This window comes from Pimephales promelas, chromosome 6 (assembly GCF_988280905.1).
Source record: "Pimephales promelas chromosome 6, fPimPro1.hap1.1, whole genome shotgun sequence".
Lineage (NCBI taxonomy): Eukaryota > Metazoa > Chordata > Actinopteri > Cypriniformes > Leuciscidae > Pimephales > Pimephales promelas.
The window spans coordinates 16,214,217-16,235,864 of NC_142774.1; the positions used below are offsets into that span (position 1 = coordinate 16,214,217).

Consider the following 21,648-nt stretch of genomic DNA (forward strand, 5'->3'; position numbering starts at 1 on the left):
TTCTCATTACATTATATCTACTGTCTTCTGGTAAGGCCTAGAACTATATTTCCCAGCATGCCCAATTATTCCCCTAGGTTTAATGAGAGCCAATCTAATTACACCTGCCTCCTTCAATAGGAAGATGATTTCTTGACAGATACATGAAGACCCTGGCATTAAGAGAAGTGCAGAGGAGGCATGTCCTCAGATTGTCTTCTATGGCACAATGGGGACTTTATAGCCACTTAATAAAGAATAGAGAGGAAAGGAAATTCTCACTGGGTGTAGTTGGGACAACATGATCTGTATCCGTTGCTGATTTGCAGTAAAGGAAATTGTTCAAATAAATAACGAAGGCCGTGAATACAAATGAACGCCGCCTGCTAGCTTCTGTCACAGGCTGTGCTTCTAACCGCCGTTGTGGGAGATTTGATCGATTGAAGCATGCAGGACAAATGTCCCTCACTTAGGCTGATTCAATTAGATGTACCATATTTCAGCTGAGATTCTTCAACCTCAAGTATTTCATTACTGATTTGTGAGCAGAGACGTAATCACCAAGAAAACCAGAGTCCACCCACATATGAAGTAAGCTAGTGATAAAAAAAATGAATATCTCTGGTGAGTATTAAGTATTAAGCACAGAAGAAATCTGAATATGACTAAAGTGCTAACTCAAAGACTACTTACTCACCAAATAACACAGTTTGAACAATGTGTCCAAACTGTGTTATTTGGCGAGTAAGTAGTCTTTGAGTTCTTTCCAGACACTTAAGATGGCCACAAACACCTCATCAGTCGGAAGGATAAAAATGGCTTGACTTTTGGCAAAGCTAATAGTACCGCCCCATTGCGGTCATTATTAATCACCACAAGTGCTCTTCACTGTTCTTTTGTGAATGAGATCTCTGGCATATCCAGCCTTGACGATGTAATGGGATTAAATTTTGGACAGCAAGGACAAAATGGAGGACAAGCTCGGGACACGGTTGGGTGGGGCGAAAACAGCGTCATCGTCCACCCCCAGGACATTGACGCAGTGTATGAAAAGACGCATAAGAGACCCGGCCCAACCCCCGCCTTTACTACGCCCCACTGAGACCAGCAGAGCACTTAGAGTAATGTAAATAACGAACTGGCTATTTTTAGAGTGCCGTCTCTTAACAGTGACATTGGAAGTAGTTAACGTCACAAATTTTCACATTTTCAGACACGCATTTTCGTAATCAGCAGGCGAATTCTTTATGGCACGCGAAAAGACTTAGAAAATGGGTTTGGTGCCACAAACAGGAATAAACATAACGCATTTAAATACAATTTTTTTTTTTTTTTTTGTGGACTGTATTACTTACAAAGTAATAATAGACAACTATGAAAGTCTTAACAATACAATTTATTGTCTTTTAATATTCCTATGTTTAATCTAGGCCACGATTAATAAATAAATAAATATAGATTTGTGAAGCTGGCTCCGACCAATTCAAATAAATAAATAAATATATATATATATTTGTATATAGAACAGTAAAGTGATACTTTACATCTGTGGAATACTGGACAGTTATATTCATTGGAATATAAATACACACATCACACAAATTTCTGTATTGCTAAAGCCAACAAAATAACACAGCAGCTGGCTCACCCTGGAACCAGGTACAACGACTTCTTTTGACATCAAATCACAAAATATAACACAGCACAGACCTCGGAGGTTATTATTACATCTGGTAAATCATTTGCAGCTACATTCATTTTCAAGTACAACAAAGTGACGAACCGGCTTTGCATAATGTCCAATTACCTCCATTTAATCCATAGTTAAGGCGATTGAAAGATTATATTATATACATATTTCCATGTTCCTTGTTTATCTTAATATTGCATTATGAACATGACAAAGACATTTGCCATATGTGCACGTCACAGTTGTTAAAGGTATTTTGTAGATGGGAAGCACACCACTTGTTATATAATTTTGTACTTATGGAACAGCATTATAACTGTTTAGCTACATTTATGATAGGACGATGGGATAATCTGCGCTAATATCTAGAATGGGAGTTTGACGTACATAATGGCATGAAACATGGACTTATACACCTATTATTTACTCGTATATAGCTATAATTTGAAATATTATAATCACTGTTACATTTATTTTTATTTTTTTTATCTGGACTGATCTGTGTCCAGTCTCACTGGAATTGAAGGAATATTTCTAGCAAAAATTAAAATGTTGTCATCATTTTCTCACTTTCAATACTGGAACACCATCCCCCCACCCCCAAATAGGGACAAAAACAGCCCACTGACTTTAATTGTATGACCACTGAGCCATTTGTCTGTGTTCCACATAAGAAATAAAGTCTGCACGCTTAGAGCGACACTGAGAAAATGATGACAGAACATTATTGGGTGAACAGTTCTTTTAAATATTTTGAGTTCCCCAGGATTATCACAGTATCTCAACATTTTCTTTTAAAGGGAAAAGGAGAGTCACTCAGGTTTGTACATACCAACAGGAGTCGGAGAGCTTCTCAGGGTAAGTAAAACCATCGAGTCAGATTTTTCCTAATATTACTCACACCACATGAATCTCTGCTGTTTTCTCCTCTCTTTTCGCATTTTCAGTTGCTATTCAATTCCCTTCTGAAAGAAGTGATGGCAATTCCAGAAAATTGAAAATGATGTGAAGTGAATTAATTATGTAATTCGAATCTGATTTTTCTTTACTTATTGTGTGAAGCAGTCCTTCACATTATGGAGAGTCTCAGGATCGACCATAAAACCTTTACTCGTTCTCATGACTTGGTGACTCTGGGCTGGAGTCTTCCTCTTCAGTCAGGGTTTCTTTCCTGGCGAAGGTAGCAGCTAAAGTAACACTAAGTCTTGGCTTGACTGGGGCCATTTCATTCAGTCCAATGATGTTCCTGTTCACCAATGTGGTCTTGTCCATTATTTCAGCACTGTGCTTGGCCACCACTGCATCCAAGAAATCATATTTAGCTGACAACGTGCCATTCTCAAACAGGAACTTAAACAGGTGTGAGACGACCACGTTGCTTAGGAACGAGGCCAGCATGGAAACTGTCTTAAAGGGAAACCTTTGCAACACCAGGTATTCCACCTCATTGGTCACATGATGGACCTTCTCCTCAATGGTCCATCCGGGGTAGTAGATGAACGGAGGCAGTTTGAGATAAGGTTCGCCTCCGCCAATGCGCAGGATCATTCCAAAGACGTATCCAGCCACCGCGCCATAGGTGTTTGTGCCACGGACAAAAAGAACACAGATGAGTTGGGGGAAGATGATGACGTACACCAGGTCAGAGCTCAGGTACCATAAACCGTAGACAGTCCCAGACAGGAGAGCCATGGCCGTCGCTAGAGCCCCGAACACAAAAATAGTGATCCGCATGACCCACACGATCTCACGGTCGGAAGCCTTGAGGTCAGTACAAAGATGAGGCGAGAGTTAGAGGGGAAATAAAATGATAACTGAGAAAACTACACATTTATATTTGATGAAGTTGGTTAATATGTAGTTATGAATCAATTGATTTTGATTCTTTTTTTCTCCATTCAGAATCCAAACAATAAAACTTTGTTTTGGATGCCATTGACTTTCATTTTGTGGACAACAACTGATAAGACATTATGCAGTATCTTCTTTTGTGTGTCGCAAAAGAATGAAAGTCACACAGTTTTTGAACAACATGGGTAAATGATGACCGATTGTTATTATTATCACTATTAATAGTATTGAGTGACCAATCCTTTCAATTACCTTATTCCTGCATTAGTATGCATATTTATAATTTTTTTTGGAGAAGTCAGTTATTCTGACAGTGAAAAAAAAAAAAATTTCTTACTCATTATTTCTGTCATGTTTTCAATAACAAATATTTAAATATTATTAAAACACTGTAAGATAAAAAAAATGTAGAAAAAATGAAAAAGGTACTGGTAATTTCTGCTAATACATTATCCGTTAAGTTTTTGGGACATTTTCTTTAACACTAAAACACAATACAATGCAAAAAATCAATACGGGAAGTTTCTTCTTATTAACAAAGCATATAGTGCCATATTTTCACACACTTTTCTTAAAAGTAAAAAGTAAAGACACATTTACTTAAGAAGCAAAATGACTTAAAATATAAAGTGGTTTTCTAAACATAAAATGACTATAAAAAAAGAAAAAAAAATAGGTATGAAGAGGTTTTTCTTAAAAATCTTAATGTCTTAGTTTTTCTTAAAGGAATAGTTCACCTAAAAAAAATAACTCTGTCATCATTTACTCAACCTCAAGTTGTTTCAAACATGTATTAATTACTTTCTTGGGCTGAACACAAGGGAAGATATTTTGAAGAATGTCCGTAACCAGTCAGTTAATGTAACCCATTGACTTCCATTGAAGGAAAAAAAAAAAACACCATGGAAGTCAATGGGGTTCATGGTTACGGACATTCTTCAAAATATCTTCTTTTATGTTCATACTGGCTTGAAACAACGTGAACTGTAAGTATACACTCACTTAATTTTGATTTAGCTTCTCGAGTAAATAGATCTTGAGTTAAAATTATTTAGATATTTGCACTGGATTTATTTTTTATTTTTTTTGGAGTGAATGACTTTGCATAGAATTAAATTAGACTGGCTCTCACCGATTGCCGGAATGCGAGCTGGTAGATGTTCCTTGCGAACATGGAGCTGGCTGATAAGATGGATGAGTCAGCGGATGACATCACTGCGGCAGAAACTGCCCCCAGACCAAAAAAGGAGATATAGGCTGGGCACAGGTGCTGTAGCACGATCGGTAAGATCATGTCGGACTGGTCCTTCTGCATGGGAGGAATTGGCCCGTAGGATGTTTGGTTCCAATCTGTGGGGATAGAACATACATACTATATACACTCTAAAAAATGCTGGGTTGTTTTAACCCAATTCTGGGTAAAATATGGACAAACCCAGCCATTGGGTTACATTTTTAAATTACATTTTTTACCTAATGGCTGGGTTTGTCCATATTTTACCCAAAATTGGGTTAAAATAACCCAGCATTTTTTAGAGTGTATTTATTACACAAAGGATGTAGTATATATATACAGTATATATATATATATATATATATATATTCTATTTCAAATTCTTTTTACTTTCAATCCAAAAGCAACACGCCTTGAGCCTGATTAGACTATTATTCCCAATAAGTTAAGTAATTTAAGTGACTGGCTGTGTCTTTGATGCTGAAAGTCTGTTGATTAAATCTGGGTGCTGTGTGCCTCCCTCAGATGTAATATTTACAGGGTTCACATCGTTAAATGGATAATCTGTTAATAATGTATGATGGAGACCAGCTGTTGTTATTTACTCATTTCTTTAGTGATCTGAAGGGAACATGGTTTCCACCCAGGGCTGATACAGCCTGGGGAACACCTCCCACAACACACCATAGCAAATCAGACTGTTTCCCTCAATAAAGAGAAAAAAGTGATTACATAATTAGAATTACTGACGGTATGTACTAAATAGAGTACACGCTCAAAGCGAAAATGGCTTTAGGACAAGGAAACATTATGTACAGGAAAGAATATGAAAAATGCTTTGATGAACATTTTTAATTTGGATGAGCTGTGAATAATTATTCAGGGCGAGGGTACAGTATGTGGCATGTTATGTTGGAGAAAAAACAACAGAATAGGTGCGTAATTAAGAGCACTTTTGTATTGTCTGTTTAAAGGAAAGATTTCTGACTTAGTAAGATCTTAAAAGTTTTTCCCTTTTCAAATGTCTTACCTGTGGAAGCCCCTATAGCTCCGATCAGGACGGAGGGAATAGCCATGATGATACATCCAAAGGCAGCCAGGAATGAGAGGACTTGAGCATAGGTAGCTGAAGAGGCAGAAAGAACCCTTTGAAAATACACCTGCCAGGGAATCCCCCCCAACATCTAAAAACAGAAATGTCATTGTAAATACAGACACCAGACATCATGATACAGATCCAGAACATCAAGTGTTTTTGTGTTGGTCTGATTTAGTTTTCCTCCCTACGAATGATTGCATTGTTCAATAAAGTGAGAAATTAGGTTTGGCCCTTCAGAATCAACAATTATCCATTGGCAAAATGATTGTGTCTCCATTCCATCATGCTACAGTGAGTTGTCCACTCACCAGGAGGCAGAAGTTGTCAGCCCACATCCATTTGTCAGCGCTGTCTATCTTCCCGAGCCATGCAGTCTGATTAGCATGGAGCTGCTTCACTGCTGTCACTCCGATGTCAGACACAGCTGGGTTTGAGAGTGCAAAAGGGACGCTCACCCACTACGAAGAGAACATTTTCCACACTATTATCATGTAATAGACTCTCTATAACACTGTAACACATCATATTGAACTTAATGTGTAGCACGTGCAAGTGCAAAATAAAATAGATACGATTTTGTGCGTTATACATTTTTAAAATTTGTGAAATTCAATTCAATTTTTTTTAAACATTTCTAAATTTAATTTAAATTATTATAGCAATGCAATAGCTATTCAATTAATAATGCAAAAAAAAAAAACTTAGTATCTATGAAAAGTGATTGATGAGTCGTTACTTTCAAAACTGCATATAGCTGACAGTCACTTTGATCAATCACAGTGTTATATGCTGCTGAAGACATGCGGACATGAATTAAGGGGAAAATGACATCACTGCGATGACTTCACCGTGTGGCTCTGTGAATCCTTACCAGTCCTAAAAAAATGCAGAAGAGCTGTACAACATCAGTGTAGGCCACTGAGTAGAGTCCTCCAACCAGTGTGTAGAAAATGGCAATAAGAGCCGAAATAATCACAGACATATTGATGTCGATGTCAATGATCACACTCAGTGTGGCCCCTGTGACATAAAGAAAGAAATTTTTTCATTACGTAGTATTTACAATGTATTTATACAATTTGTACAATTATGGTAGAGCTTGCAAAAACTACTGATTGCTTGAGAAAAAGGTCGGCATAAGAAATAATTTCCCTCTCTATTCTTACCGAGGGCAGATAAGATGGCGCCTGACCAGAACATTTCCCCCATTAGAGCAGGGATGAATAGCAGACCGCCCATCCTTTTTCCATACAGTTGCTGGAAGGGGTCAAGCATGGTGACGTAACCCCGCGAGCGCATGGGTTTAGCAAAGAAAAGGCCACCTTGACATGAATCAATTCATAGAAATTATATGTTTGACAGATATGTTATTAGTTGCATGTTAACTCTGAAAAAAGCCTGTCATCGCTTATCAAAGCTGCATTAACATAACATACCCAAGACAAGGCTGAGTGCGTATCCAAAGGGAGCCTGTGCCCATGCCAAGCCGTACCCGGGAAGATAAACATTCTCTGCAGTGCCGTTGATATAACCACCTCCGACCCAAGTTGCTGGAATGAAAGAGGATTTAAAAAAAAGAATGGTTTTGAAAGAATATTGAGCTCTCTCTCTCTCTCTCTCTCTCTCTCTCTCTCTCTCTCTCTATATATATATATATATATATATATACTATCTATCCATCTGGATGTGTATATGTGCAGATATTAAATAATTACATAACACTACACATTACATGCACAATGGCATATATATATATATATATATATATATATATTTCATAATGTACATTTAATTTAGGCCTAGACATTTCAGAATTTGTCCCACCCCTCCCTCCTTCTTTATCTCTCTTACAACAGGCTACGCGATTTATAACGATATGGTTAATTTGTCTCTCAATCATTTATTCCGCCTGTCAACTTTAATGTAGAAAGACATCAAGATAACTTTTTTATAAAGACAGAATATTTTTGTTACTAAATCACTAAACTGAAGAATGTAAAAAATAAAACGTCAGTCAGTCAGGTTATATCGCATTTGGGCAAGGCTATAAAGTAAAAGGCTTTTCTGTCCAATTCTTTCTGTAACTCACCAGTCATGGTAAATGCACCGACAAATAATCCAATATCCCTTCCGCCGACCATAATAATCTCACTGCGATCAGTTCCCTCCATCACGCCAGAATTCTTGTTTTTCCATGCTGCCCAGATTCCCACTACAAGGATCAGCAGGTAGAAGATGACAATCGCCACCAACCCCTCCACATGGATGTTCATCTTCTCTCTGCTAAAGTCGTTGTATTTCTAAAGAACCGAAATGCATTGAGACCTAAGGAAAAGAGACCTAAAGAGATGCATAAGAAGAGAGAGAGAGAGAGAGAGAGAGAGAAAAGTCTATTTTGCTTCTCAATACAAAGAAGATCAGGATTCAGAAATATTTTACATCAACTGTTGCTGCACAGAAGATTTGGAATGCGTAACATATCATCTCTTAACAATCTAAATCAGCAGGCTATTTCAGTCACTCCAAGCTTTGTTACATTGCATGCTAAATTAATAGATGTCATGTTTCTTGTTTAGGTGGGGGAAATGACAAATATTTCATCATTGAACATCACAAGAAAAGTGCCTCACCTTTGTGAATCAGCCGCTCAACTGCCACTAAGAGTGCGAAAAGAGCCCAACTGTCGCCTCAGGAGAGGAGCGGTAGCGCACATTTCAGAGTGAGCCAAACTTACTGTGAATCTTATAAGAGCAGGTTTCGTCAGAGGGTCGGTGAACGTCAGAGAGATGTGAATGGGGGCTATTTGTGAATTAAGATGTCAGGTCGCGCAAACGAGCCGCGCGTCACAGGAGGTTCTAAAGTCAACTGGAAATCGCAAGACGGGGGAAACAGCTGTAAATCAAGAGCAGTGAAATATATCGGTTCCATTCATGTTTTTCCTGACTGGTGTTTGGAGACAGTCTCTCTCTCTCTCTCTCTCTCTCTCTCTCTCTCTCTCTCTCTCAGCAGCAGCAGGTCAGGCGCTGTCCAGAGTGCTGAACCTCGCGCCAGGGCAGACGCGCCACCCAAACTCTCCAAATTCAACTATATATTGCGTAGACAAAAATAGAAAGGTCATGAGGGTGTGTATAGTCAAACTGAACAGCACTGGCACACCAAATAACGTTGAACACGACTGTAATCCAGCGTTTTTATACGTTGCATACACTCTCAGAAAAAAAAAAAAGGTACGAAAGCTGTCACTGGGGCGGTACCTTTTCAAAAGGTACACTTTTGTACCTAAAGGGTGCATATGGTACCAATATGCACCCTTTAGGTACAAAAGTGTACCTTTTTGAACAGTTTTTGTACCTTTTTTCTGACAGTGAGGCTATATGTTTTAATAAAGCATTAATAAAAGTACATCTTTGTTAATTTTGTTTCGTAGAGATTTTTACAAGTAGCTACCCATTCAAATTATTAATACTTTAGGCCTGTTTTACTCTTTTGAGTGTGCTCTGTTTTAGGATTTCTTTTCATTAAAACCCGCAAATGTAATAGTGACATTCTGCTACCCAGTGGCTAAATTTCATGCAGTTGGTGGCTTTCCTAGTGGCTTAAATAGCTAATTTTAGCTAGCTTTAAAGCATTGTTCCATCAAAGAAAAAAGTAAAATTCTGAAAAAATAAGAGAAAAATGTAAAAATAAAAAAAGGGTTCCAGACATTGTACTAACTACAAGTTACCTTACAACTACATGTCAATTATCTCGTATTAGTATTAGTAGACTGTCAGTAGACTGTTAGGTTATGGTTAGGTGTTAGGTTTCGGGCTAGTAGAATAAGTTGTCTTTTAGTTGCCAAATTACTTATAATCAATAGAATGTCTGTTGGGGGAGCATCAAAATAAAGTGTAAGCATATAGACAGTCTATAAGCATATCCATTTCCTATTGATGATGTGTTAAGAAAGATCAATGACTTTATGTTTGTTAAGGAAACTGATAAAAAATAAATTATGGAGATTGTTCAAACATTTAAGAGTAAAAAGTCAAATGATTGGAATGGTCTTGACTTGTTTATGGTAAAAAAAAAAATATATTATTGGTTGTGTTGTTAAACACCATTCTAGATAAAATGAAAATGGCAAAAGTGATACCAATGTATAAGGCTGATAAAAACATTACAGACCTGTTTCACTGCTTTCCCAATTTTCAAAAATACTAGAACTATTCTTTCAAAGGCTAGACAGCTTCATTGCTGATCATAATATATTGTGTGATCAACAATATGGTTTCAGGGCTAATAGGACAACACTTTGTGAAAGAGAAATAACAACAGCAATAGAGAAAAAAATGCAGTGGGGATATTCTTAGATCTAAGAAAACATTTGATACCACATTTTTGTATATGAAATTACACAATTATGGAATTAGGGGGACTACACTTTCTTGGTTAAATAGCTACTTATAACCAACAATATGTTGAATTGCAAAACCATAATTCAAAGTTAATGAAAATTACCCCATGTGGGGTCCCCCAGGGGTCAGTGTTGGGACCATTGTTGTTAATGTACATAAATAATGTATGGCAGGTATCAAAATCACTGAAAACCATTTCATTTGCTGAAGACACTAACTTAATCTGTTCTGGGGATAGTCTGGAACAACTCTTGTATACAGTGGAAAATTAATTAAAAAAGATGAAGACTTGGTTTGATTGAAAAAAAAAAAACAAAAAAAAAACTAACAACTAACTAACACTGAACTTAAGTAAAACTAAATTTATAATTTATATATATATATATATATACAGTATATATATATATATATATATATATATATATGCATGTCTGTATACACATATTTTCTTTTTTTTCAAGTTAAAAAAAATAATAGTTACAAAGTTACTTATAGTTGAATGTCTAAAGTGGACTGTCAAAATAAAATGGAACCCTTTGTTTTTACATTAAAGCTAGATAACTTTTCGTCCCCATGGAATTATAAGGTTCTATCTGCGTTCTGAGCAGTTTTGAGATATTGAGCTTCAAAGTTTTTGCATTCAATATAGGTAAATGTGTATGGGGAACATGTTTCTTTCAAACATAAAAATAACAGGGACCCTAAATGTACAAAACACATCACATAATGTAAATAAATTGCCACAGAATAAGAAAATGTGAATAACTCAATTTTGACAAAAATGTCAGATAGAACCTAATAATTCCAAGGGGACGATTTAGTCCAAAGTGGACTATCGAAATAAAGTGTTACCAAACAAAGGCTAAATAAAAAAAAAAATTAATTAAGGAAACGCAAAATCACCTTACTAAGCCAAAGCAAAGATTTCTATTAACATTCATGTTTTTGTGGTAGGCTATCCAGTTTGGTCATGAGAGCTGTAATATACACTAGACATTACTTCCTGAGGACAGGCCTTTCGCAAATTAATCTCCAGGAATTTGAGACTTTTTAGATGCTAATTGCGCCTCTGCATGTTTGACAGTTCCACCGGCATTTCTAAATAAAATCATATTCATTTCTTTGAGAAATAAGAATCTGTTAGCTTTCTTAAAAGAGAGAATGCAACTCCCCAAACGAGCCAATTTAATGGAAAAAAAGAAGAAGCCGGATATGTTCTACCTTGCCTATATCAGACAAGTCGACTAATTTAACTGGTAACATTTTGACAGCTTGCCAAGTGAGTCCCAATTATAAGCAGACACTACACTTCCTGTGCAGATGTCGAAGTTCTTTGTAGTTTAGAAAAGGCCTGGTCAAGATCCCTCAGCAGTTTTCAACAGCAAATGTGGCACAGGTTTTTTAGACCTGGCATTTTTTTTTTTTTTTTCAGTAAAAGTTATGTGTACGTTTTAAAAAGTGCAAGAGAAAAGTTAGTTTAAATATATATATATATATATATATATATATATCACAATTCTTTTTCATTTTTTTTCTTTCAAATCAACCTTTTCAACTTAACCCAATTTATGTAGTTCAGATAACATAATATTTTCAGTTTCTCTAGATCAAACTAATCTCCATTGTATTAACACATTCTTTTTATTTTTTATTTTCAATTAACACAAAATTAAGTCAACCAGGTTACTTTTTTTACTTACCTTTTTTTTTAAAACCAACAATACTTTTTAAATTTTTTTTTTTTTTTACAGTGTACAGAGGATGACTATATGCTTTTTAAAACATCTTAAAATGTTTATCTGGAATTACTCTGTGTTCTTCTAGATCCCTTGTGCATGGGAACAGTCATGGTGTGCAGATTTTGCTCAGCTAATGAGCATACTTCACATCTGTTTCGTGTTCTTTGAAGTGTGTCGCCGAGAGATGAACATGTAGTTTTTCAAGGACAAATGAACAGCAGATTTGACAGAACGGTCGGCAATAATAATAAGAAACAGCAATACAATATATAGGCTATATTAAACATAAAATTGTATACTTAGGCCTAACCTACAACAATGTTCATTGATGAGATAAAATGTATGATCTTTGAAATGCAACTCAGATGATATGTTTGTGAAAAAAACACATTAACTTAATTATTAAAAGAAAAAAAAATGTATGAAGTTTAATTCATTTATATTGTGTATATTTCAGCACTTGTTTAACTACCTGTTGTGGCTTTCAAAAGTGAATTACAGAGAAGACTGATGCTGCCACCTAGCGGCAGAAAGAAAGAAACTAGAGCCTTCTGTTCAGGGACCGTAGCTGGAGCAGCGGAGAAAACCCGGTGTGTACACAGAGAGATGGAAAGTGGAGAGCAACGGGCACTTACAGGGTCCCGCATCAGCGTCACGTCTGTTACGCATGGCTAAACAAGACGATCTGACTCTGTGCACGGAAGCTCTGTGTTTTATATCTGCTGTCACTTCTTCTCTGGGATCTGCACAGACTGTCTCTGGAGCTGTCCCTATTTACTGGCACCACAGTAATATCACACTCGCGGTTGGTGACGCTTAAGTCCTCCTCATAAACATAATTAAATGAGATGAAACTCCAGCTGAAGTCTCTAATGACAACACAACACCATCTTGGCAGCACTTTAGTATTTCAGTGACTGGAAAAGACATAAATGTGAGATTCCATTAAAACGGCAGATGGCTTTATGGTTAGATGAGATGCTGCCATTTTCAGTAGCCTACATATCTGTGCTGATGCTGTGGTTTTAATGAGCAAGGGCATTGGATTTTCCACAGCTGTAATCATGGACATGGTTCAGCCATCCTATAACAGCTGTCCCTCACACTGTTCAGACTCAAAGAGCTCTGGCCAGACTGATTATTTAAAGAGAAAGAAGGATGAAGCTCCTGTGCCACACTGGTATTGACTGGTCAGTTGACTACTGAAAAGAAATGATAAGAGAGAGTTATATAGACAGAGAGAGACTCCCTTCATACAGATGCTAAGCCCCAGAGTTTCAGTTTATTCTTTAAACATTTTATTAACAAGATCCCTTAATGATGAATAAAAACAGCAAGAAAAAAAAAAACATTTCTAAATCAGTCAAATGTTTAGAAAATAAATTATTTGGTGAAAATGTATCATCTAGACAAAACACAGGACATGCAGCAACATTTAATTTACATATACTCGAGAAATATAATAATATTGAAAAATAAATATCTCCAGAAAAAAGAGGGAATGTTTCCTTTGTGACGGTTTGAAGTGTCAACTTTTCTGAGAAAAAAAAAAAAAAAAAAAACACTGTCCATTGTAGGCAACTGTATGCAATGCATGAAAACATGAATCATAGCAAAATAGTGACAAAGCACTGCTATACATTACTACAGTAACAAGCTTTCACCATTTTACATTCCAGAGCAACACTGAGTGCAACACCGCACAGGAATGTTTTATATCTATTGATATACAAACATAACTACGATATAAAACATTAGCCACTCTACTTTTCTGTCTGAGAAACAGTACGTTTCTCAGCAGAATTAGTCTAGCATTAGCAGCCAAGAAGTGTAGTGTAAGTATTTAAAGTTTCAAATTTGATGCACAAATTTATTGCATATTATATATATTGTTGTGGAATATTTACGAAAGAAAATTCATCAAGAAAGAAGGCGCAATGACCTTTGACGAATTGTCAGACCACTTTACACTTAAAAATATCATATCTCAGGTGATCCAAAGTGGTCAGCACGTGTTCAAGTCATGTCAAAAAGTTCGTATTTATGAGTTGAACGTCACCACAAAGTCGTACGAGTGGGAAGCTTCGGATCTTTACGAATTGGGGACGTGTCAGTGAGAATAGTGGTGGAACGCCACAATATTTATAGGTAATTAGCAGTGACATTGTCAGGCTTTTTTATTTACAACAAATTAAGCTAATTTCCTGCACAAAATATAATAGCATTGTAATTAAACAATATAATAGAATGATCAATTTTACAGTGGTTTCATACATTAATTAAAAAGCAAAAAACACCCAATGTACATTCTTTGTTTTTAATTTTCGAGAAGTAGAGTTTAAAAACCTTGCTGTATTTTTGTTGTAGTTAATTAAGACGAAAGGGACTTGAACGCACCCGACTTTGTAAACCCGATTTCTCGACTTGTAAATACGAACTTCAGGAGGACTTGAACACACCATAATTGCAGGTATAAATGGGGTAAAAATGTTTTGTGATTTGATCGCTCATTTGGGGGTAGTCAGAAATCCATATGGATTCCCATTTTTAGTGTAAATTCAAATCAGTTTTTATGAATCTGCCAATCAATCATTGCACGAATAGGTTAAACTTCACTAGTTATGTGCATCTTTAAAAGAAAACAACTGTCCGAATAATGTTTGTGGTGAGATTTAAATAGGAAAGTCTTGACTCACCACTTGCCATCAGAGGCCAGTTGCATATATACATATAGCCACTATGTTAAGATTGTGTCTTAATAAATACTCTGACCAACTAGCAGGTAGTTCAGTCTTAGCAGGTAATCAATCTTACTTTTTGGATTTGGATTCAAATTAGACTAATTAACTGTAACTGATTTTTAAAACATGAGAAAAAAAAAAGAGTTTATGCAGTTTATGCAACTGGCCACTGACCAACTGAAACAGATGTTCATACCTAGAGCGAACATGGCCATAATCAAAGCCAAACAGTTTATTACTCTACCAATCTAACTGATTTTTAAGTCAGCATAGTCAGTAGGTGCCCAGAGGTGAAGATCGGTTTTGTCTGGCTCCGTCATTGCAGCAGGAGACCATGAATTTTTAATTTTCAGGAGGATTTTACGTTTTCATCGCTCTGATTTGATCTGTTAATGAGAGGGGAGAGGGAAGGTGGGGTTGGGGGGCAGTGATTAAAAAACAGAACAATGATTCAATTCTTTATTCATTTTAATAACTGTATATACATGTTTCCGATAAGGATGAGGCCCTGAATTGCTGGATTGATTGGGATAAACTACTGGGTAGAGAAAAACAGACGTCTGTGAACTTCATTTAATCATTACTGACTTGACTGAATATTCAAATGCGCCTAAAACAACAAGGAGACGGGATCTGAAATAGTTTAGCACAATTTTGGCTGTATCTCATCTTTGAGTTCTACATTTTAAATGTTTATTTGCAATTGAATTTCTCTCAAAAGGCCAAATTGAAATGTAAAAATCTGCAAGAATAAATACAGCCCAAAAGGGAAATCTAGCAGTTAAACATAATTCAATTACAATTAGAAACATACACTAAAAAAAAAAAAATCACAACACATCGGCTAATTTTAACTGCAAGTACTTACTGTGCAATTTGTTCTACGGATAAAACGGAACACAAGAATAGAAATGACATTGAACGATTTAAATGGTAAATTTCTTTTGACACCCCTCTTAAAAAGTATTTGAGTCAAAAGACAAACAGAAAATCAGAAATGCAATGTGTATTTACCTTGCAGCCAGTCTACGCCCTCCTGAAGGCCTTCTCCTTTCACTGCATCGCTAGCACTGTAAAAGTAAATTATTTCATATCAATGTTATGTATGCTTTCTTTGTATATAAATAATATATTGACAGACAATTCCATTAGTTAGGCGTCAGTAAGATTTAAAAAAGAAAAAAAAGAAGAAGAAAAAAAAAGGAAATTAATACTTTTTTTCCAGCAAGTACACATTAAAGGGATAGTTCACTTTGAAATTAATTTTTGATATGTTTTAGCTTACCTCAAGGGCATCCAAGATGTATGTGTCTTTGTTTCCACAGTATTTTCAATTTTTTTTATTTTTCAGTCAAACCGTTGTTGTCTTCCAGACAGTCATATAATGCAAGTATGGGGGTCCACGTCAAAGAGCATGCACAGAGAGGTCCAAATTAAACATGATTTAATGACTCGTAAATGTAAGTACACATTGATGGCCTAAGACACGAAACGAGCGGTTTGTGTGAGAAAATGAAGAGTATTTATATCGTTTTTACCTTGTGTAATCACAGTGACGTCCAAGTGATCCGAATCTGTTGTGCAATGTCCAACTGAACCGAACTGAATCAGTTCAATGTTACGCCGGAAGTGATCGCTTGCGTGTGACGTCACTCAATATTGACACGAAGATTTCGGAAGTTTTACCTTTTAGTAAACATATTTAGATATACTGAAATTGTCTTCCATTGCGATTTCCCGTATATCTAAATATGTTTAGTGAAAGGTAAAACTTCCGAAATCTCTGTATAAACAAAGAGTGACGTAGGCGCGCAAACTATCACTTCCGGCGCAATTGCAGACCGAAGCGCCCGTGCCAGATCAGTTTGACATCGCTGTGGTAGCACGAGGTAAAAACGGTGTAAATACTGTTCGTTTTCTCACACAAACCGCTCGTTTCGTGTCTTAGGCCATCAATGTGTACTTACATTCACGAGTAATTCAATCATGTTTAATTTTGACTTCTCTGTGCATGCTCTTTGAGGTGAACCCATGGTGGACCCCTTTAACCTCCATTACATGACTGATAGACAACAACGGTTTGACCGAAAAATATCAAAATTGAAAATACTGTGGAAACAAAGACACCTACATCTTGGATGCCCTTGAGGTAAGCTAAAACATATCAAAAATTAATTTCAAAGTGAACTATCCCTTTAAATTGAGCCTTGATGAGTATTGGAGACTTCTAAATGAATCCAAAAATCTTACCGCCCCCACATTTAAATTTAGCTTCTGCTTAGCCCTCTCTCTCTCTCTCACACACACACGCACGCATGGACAAACTTCATGATTTATTGTGACGTTTATAGACATACTGATTTATATAGTGTTCAAACCCCCCACTAAACCTACCGGTACCCATCACAGACACCTTTCTGCATTTTACATTTTCAAAAATCATCACTTAGTATAATTCATAAGCTGTTTTCCTCATGAGGACCAAAAAATGGACAAGGATTCTGGAAAGTGCCATATTTGTGTGCCTTTTGGTCCCTATTTTGTCCCTATAATGTAGGGTTTACCAGGAACACACACACACACACACACACACACACACACACACACACACACACACCTAATCAGCTCTTTTCAGATGGGGCAGGTTTACCCTGAGGAGATCACAGATGTATTTTGTGATTGTGTTATTCCCATATGAATTGAACACGTCTGTAAAAACCTCACGCAACCTTTGTAAAAATTAAAAAGCAAATTGCCTACCCTGGCTAGCACGGAGTTCCTCTGAGAAATCTAATTCTGCCCGGATATGAATTGTTGTCACTGTGGTACGTAAGACTGTTCCTCATTTACTATGACATTTATTAAATACTGTAACTAAAGCTAAATCTCTTAATGTGCTGTCTGGTTTATTAGCTTGGTGATTTATGTTCTTCAGACATCCCATCCACTGTACAAAGAAAATTAAATCAATAATACTAGTCCCTTAATTGTGTAATGTAATTAAAGCATTCCTTTTATTACACAATGTTAGAATTATTTCACTTATATAAACCTTGCTAATTTTTACATAACCTTCCATTTCGCCCACGTCCAAACTAATAGATCCTACGAACTGTAGGCTTGCTGTCAATAACTAACTCAAACAGTACATCCTGCAATAGTGCTTTGGACCTATAAATTATGCAAATTATTTCAACGCAAGCTGTTTTTTTGTTGTTGTTTTCTTACCAGATATGCCATGGTTTGTCCTTAATGTTTTCCAAACACAAGAGCTGAGAGACTTTTACTGCTGACAAAGCATCCCTGAGGTCCATCTTGTTGGCGAAAAAGAGTATAGGTATCCTTCGGTGCTTAATGTCTGAGTACACATCAGAAAAACATGTATGGGTATTAGGCTGCTTTTAATTCAGATTTGAAAATGGTGAGTAAAATATTGATAAATGAAACAGACAGACAGAAAGAAAGATATACCAGGGTGATTCAAAAGGGTATCCAATTCCTCTTTTGCCACCACCATTCTTAGTTTATCTCCACTATCAATCACAAAAATGATGGCCTGACCCTCCCTGAAAACAACAGAATAAACACAAACCACACAGATAGATGCCAAAGTGGGCATTGTAAACATAATAAAACAAGCTTGAATAGGAGAAACTCACTTGTAATAGTGCTCCCACAGATTTCTGTATCTTCCCTGTCCTGACATGTCAAACACTGTGAAAGAAAGACTTTGGGGAGAGGAGGGAGTCACTATGTTAGTCAGATTTTGAAAAAAAAAAAAAAAAAAAAAAAAAAAAAAAAAGACCAATGAATTTTAGAGACTAACCCCTCAAACTATATAGCTACATAGTTAGCTCTTTTAAATATTCACCTTGAGGTCCTAAATTTTTCTATGCTGAAGCCTATAGTTGGGACAATGTCTTGAGCCTGAGCCTGAAAGGAAAAAAAACAAAACAACCTGTGAGCTCACATTCAAAACAGAAAACAAAGAAAAAGAGAAAGGAAAATACAAAAATATATACTTTGAGTATACAGACAGGCGAGTAACTTACATTGGATGGCTTTAGCTGGTTGATGATGGTAGTTTTTCCACTGTTGTCCAGACCTAAACACAGCACATTTACTTCCTTCTTCTTCAGACCCAGCCACCCTGCAAGCTTATCAAAAAGCCCCATTTGCCTAGTTGGATGGGGCGCTTCTGGAAAGAGATCACATCAAAGACAAGCTCCATTAGATTATTCATTAGATGCATCCAGAGGCCGACAAACACTTGGGACAACAGAAACATCTCTTCTTTTCACAGTCTACGTAGGACACCAACTGCTGAGGGGAGATCTTAGTAGCTCAAATGAAGAAGAAAAGAATATTTAGAACAGACAGACAGATAGACAGGTAGACAGATAGACAGGTAGATAGATAGATAGATAAATAGATAGATAGATAGATAGATAGATAGATAGATAGATAGATAGATAGATAGATAGATAGATAGATAGATAGATAGATAGATAGATAGATAGATAGATAGATAGATAGATAGATAGATAGATATTTGATTAAATAGCACACACATCTCTGATCAAATGTGCTATTTATTTATTTTTCAAAAATGTAACTGTAAAGATTTTACAATGTTTACACTAAAAAAACACCTAAAACTAGATCACTGGAACATTTAATTTACTTATCATAGCTCAAAATCATGTATTTCTTACACATCTTATACCACAACTGTTCAATTATCAACACCACTGAATATAAAGTTGGTTTGATTGTATGTTTTTATATATGTTTTACTTTAAAATATGTGTTGTGGTGGAAATTACATATTGTGGCGGAAGAGACTGTGTGGCAGAAATGACATCGATAGGCAACTTTCAATTAAAAACTCTTTCTACTGCTCTATGTGGTGATCCAAAGTAAATCAACAAGCAACAGTATTAGTAAACAAAAACGTATCAATATTTTTAAATGAAAAACAATCCAAAAAATTTAAAAAAACATGACTATGTGTTAAAATCGTATCAAACTTATCTATTGTTCTCTTATTTACCAACAATATTGTAGCAATAATAAATAATAAAAAAAATTTCTTACTACCTTAACTTAATTTATTGTATGTTTTTTTTGTTTTTACATTAACGTTTTAGTATTATAGCCCAAAATATTTCGCTGTTTAGCACGGACAATGTCATTTCCACCACAACAGTCTTGAAAAAACAGAGACTAAGACCAGAAGAACTGCGGCAATGTTTCCAAATACGCTTGAAAAAACCTGCAAAACTAAAAACTATGTGCAATACCTGGACAAAAGCTGTTTTAAAACGTAAAGGGTACTAAACACCTTATTTGATTTAGCTAACTGTTAAAAGTTAATAACAGTTAATAATAGCTAACTAATAAAAGTGAATTGATAAATAAAATCTATTTATGATTATGACATTATTTTTGAAAACATTCTCATTTACAGCATTTTTACACAAGTGCCTTAAACTTTTTCACAGTACTGTAGCTTTGCAGGCAGGCAGGCACTACCTTCGAGACGTTGCCGCAGTTCTTCTGGTCTTAGTCTCTGTTTTTTTCTGTTTCTTCATATAATTTCAGATGCACTCAATGATGGTGAGATCCGACCTCCGTGTGGAGCATTGGCTGTTGTCAGAATACTTGTGCATTCAAAAATTTCACTGGATTATTACAATTAATGGCACAATTAATGTATGGAAATGTAAACTGATATTTCCTACTGAGACACTACAACAAAATATATAAACAACTGGCTTAAAACCATTTCTTGGAGGCGAAAATACTAGTGTGCCTAAGACTTCTGCACAGTACTGTATTTGGATTGTAAATAGTTTAACAATAAAACTAGTTTATTGTTTTAATAATAAAGGCTGTTATGATCTGAAAGTGTTTTTTTATTTTATTTTTTATTTGATGGAGACAAATCTCTGATAAGAAAATAAGCGTGTAAACTTGCTTCTTTTTTAATAATCCGATTTAAGTGAATTAACTTGAGCTGCAAGCAGACACAGCTAGCAAGCAACATGGACTTACATCTGCAGTCCATAACCCAATTATTTACGTGCAAATATTAAAGTAACTTGAATTTGTTAATTTGGGATATTTGTATGCACGTATGCAAGTCTAAAGAAAACACCCACCTGTTGTGTATCGGTCTAAATGAAAATGACATTTAAGTCGCATAATATTCGTTACACAATCATCCATTCATCAATCAATCAATCAATCAATCAATCCAATGACAGCAGCGAAACTGAAACATTTTCATCCGCATCTGTCTCTGTCACAGTCGCAAGACAGAAACACATGAATGTAAAAGCGTAATCTACGAGAATAGCCTGTGACTTAATCCTTTGAGCTCATTAGCACACATGCTAGTGCTTCACGTGCACGAGGAAGACGCTCAAATAATTCTAACATTTCTGTTATCTGACGTTTGTTTCATTAAACACTTAAATATATACACATTAAGACAACACAAGGGTGACACATTTTCTTGTAATTCAAGGTTAGCTATTGTTTACATATCCGTAGCGGAAGACTGCTAGCTGTCTGGCTGGCTAACCTGCTCTGTCAGTCTGCTGTAAGTTACATGGAAAGATTTTCTTTCTTACTTTTATGCTCCGGCTCGGCTTGCGTTGTATGTTGTCTGCGTCTTGGTTTTAGTAATTTTGTAAGCAAAAATCTCAGTCATCTGATTGATGATGTGTCCAGTGCAGATGGAGAGACGAGAGGCGTCTTGAAAACTCTCACGCGCGACACGCCGCTGCTAAGAGACCGATGACGCTCTTTGGCTCGGTGTTTACTTAATAGCGCCATCCGATGGACAATGTCAGAACAGCTTTCTTTCTTTCTTTCTTTCTTTCTTTCTTTCTTTCTTTCTTTCTTTCTTTC

The 21,648-nt window shown here is 36.0% G+C and overlaps 2 protein-coding genes across 2 annotated transcripts; both read right to left on the reverse strand.

Moving 5' to 3' along the window:
* Nucleotides 1–1,354: 1,354 nt before the first annotated feature.
* Nucleotides 1,355–8,945, reverse strand: slc5a7a (solute carrier family 5 member 7a). The gene is made up of 9 exons (XM_039649614.2): nt 8,484–8,945; nt 7,943–8,193; nt 7,290–7,403; nt 7,020–7,175; nt 6,725–6,873; nt 6,162–6,311; nt 5,785–5,938; nt 4,653–4,870; nt 1,355–3,430 (listed from the first exon to the last, which is right to left on the reverse strand). Exons 2-9 carry the CDS (start codon nt 8,124–8,126, stop codon nt 2,777–2,779), a joined length of 1,779 nt encoding a protein of 592 aa, XP_039505548.1. The 5' UTR covers nt 8,127–8,193; nt 8,484–8,945; the 3' UTR covers nt 1,355–2,776.
* A 4,306-nt stretch (nt 8,946–13,251) lies between these two features.
* arl6 (ARF like GTPase 6) lies at nt 13,252–21,634 on the reverse strand. Its single transcript, XM_039649616.2, has 8 exons — nt 21,369–21,634; nt 18,783–18,928; nt 18,602–18,663; nt 18,390–18,458; nt 18,202–18,296; nt 17,959–18,088; nt 15,745–15,800; nt 13,252–15,116 (listed from the first exon to the last, which is right to left on the reverse strand). Exons 2-8 carry the CDS (start codon nt 18,903–18,905, stop codon nt 15,091–15,093), a joined length of 561 nt encoding a protein of 186 aa, XP_039505550.1. The 5' UTR covers nt 18,906–18,928; nt 21,369–21,634; the 3' UTR covers nt 13,252–15,090.
* Between the last annotated feature and the right edge of the window lie 14 nt (nt 21,635–21,648).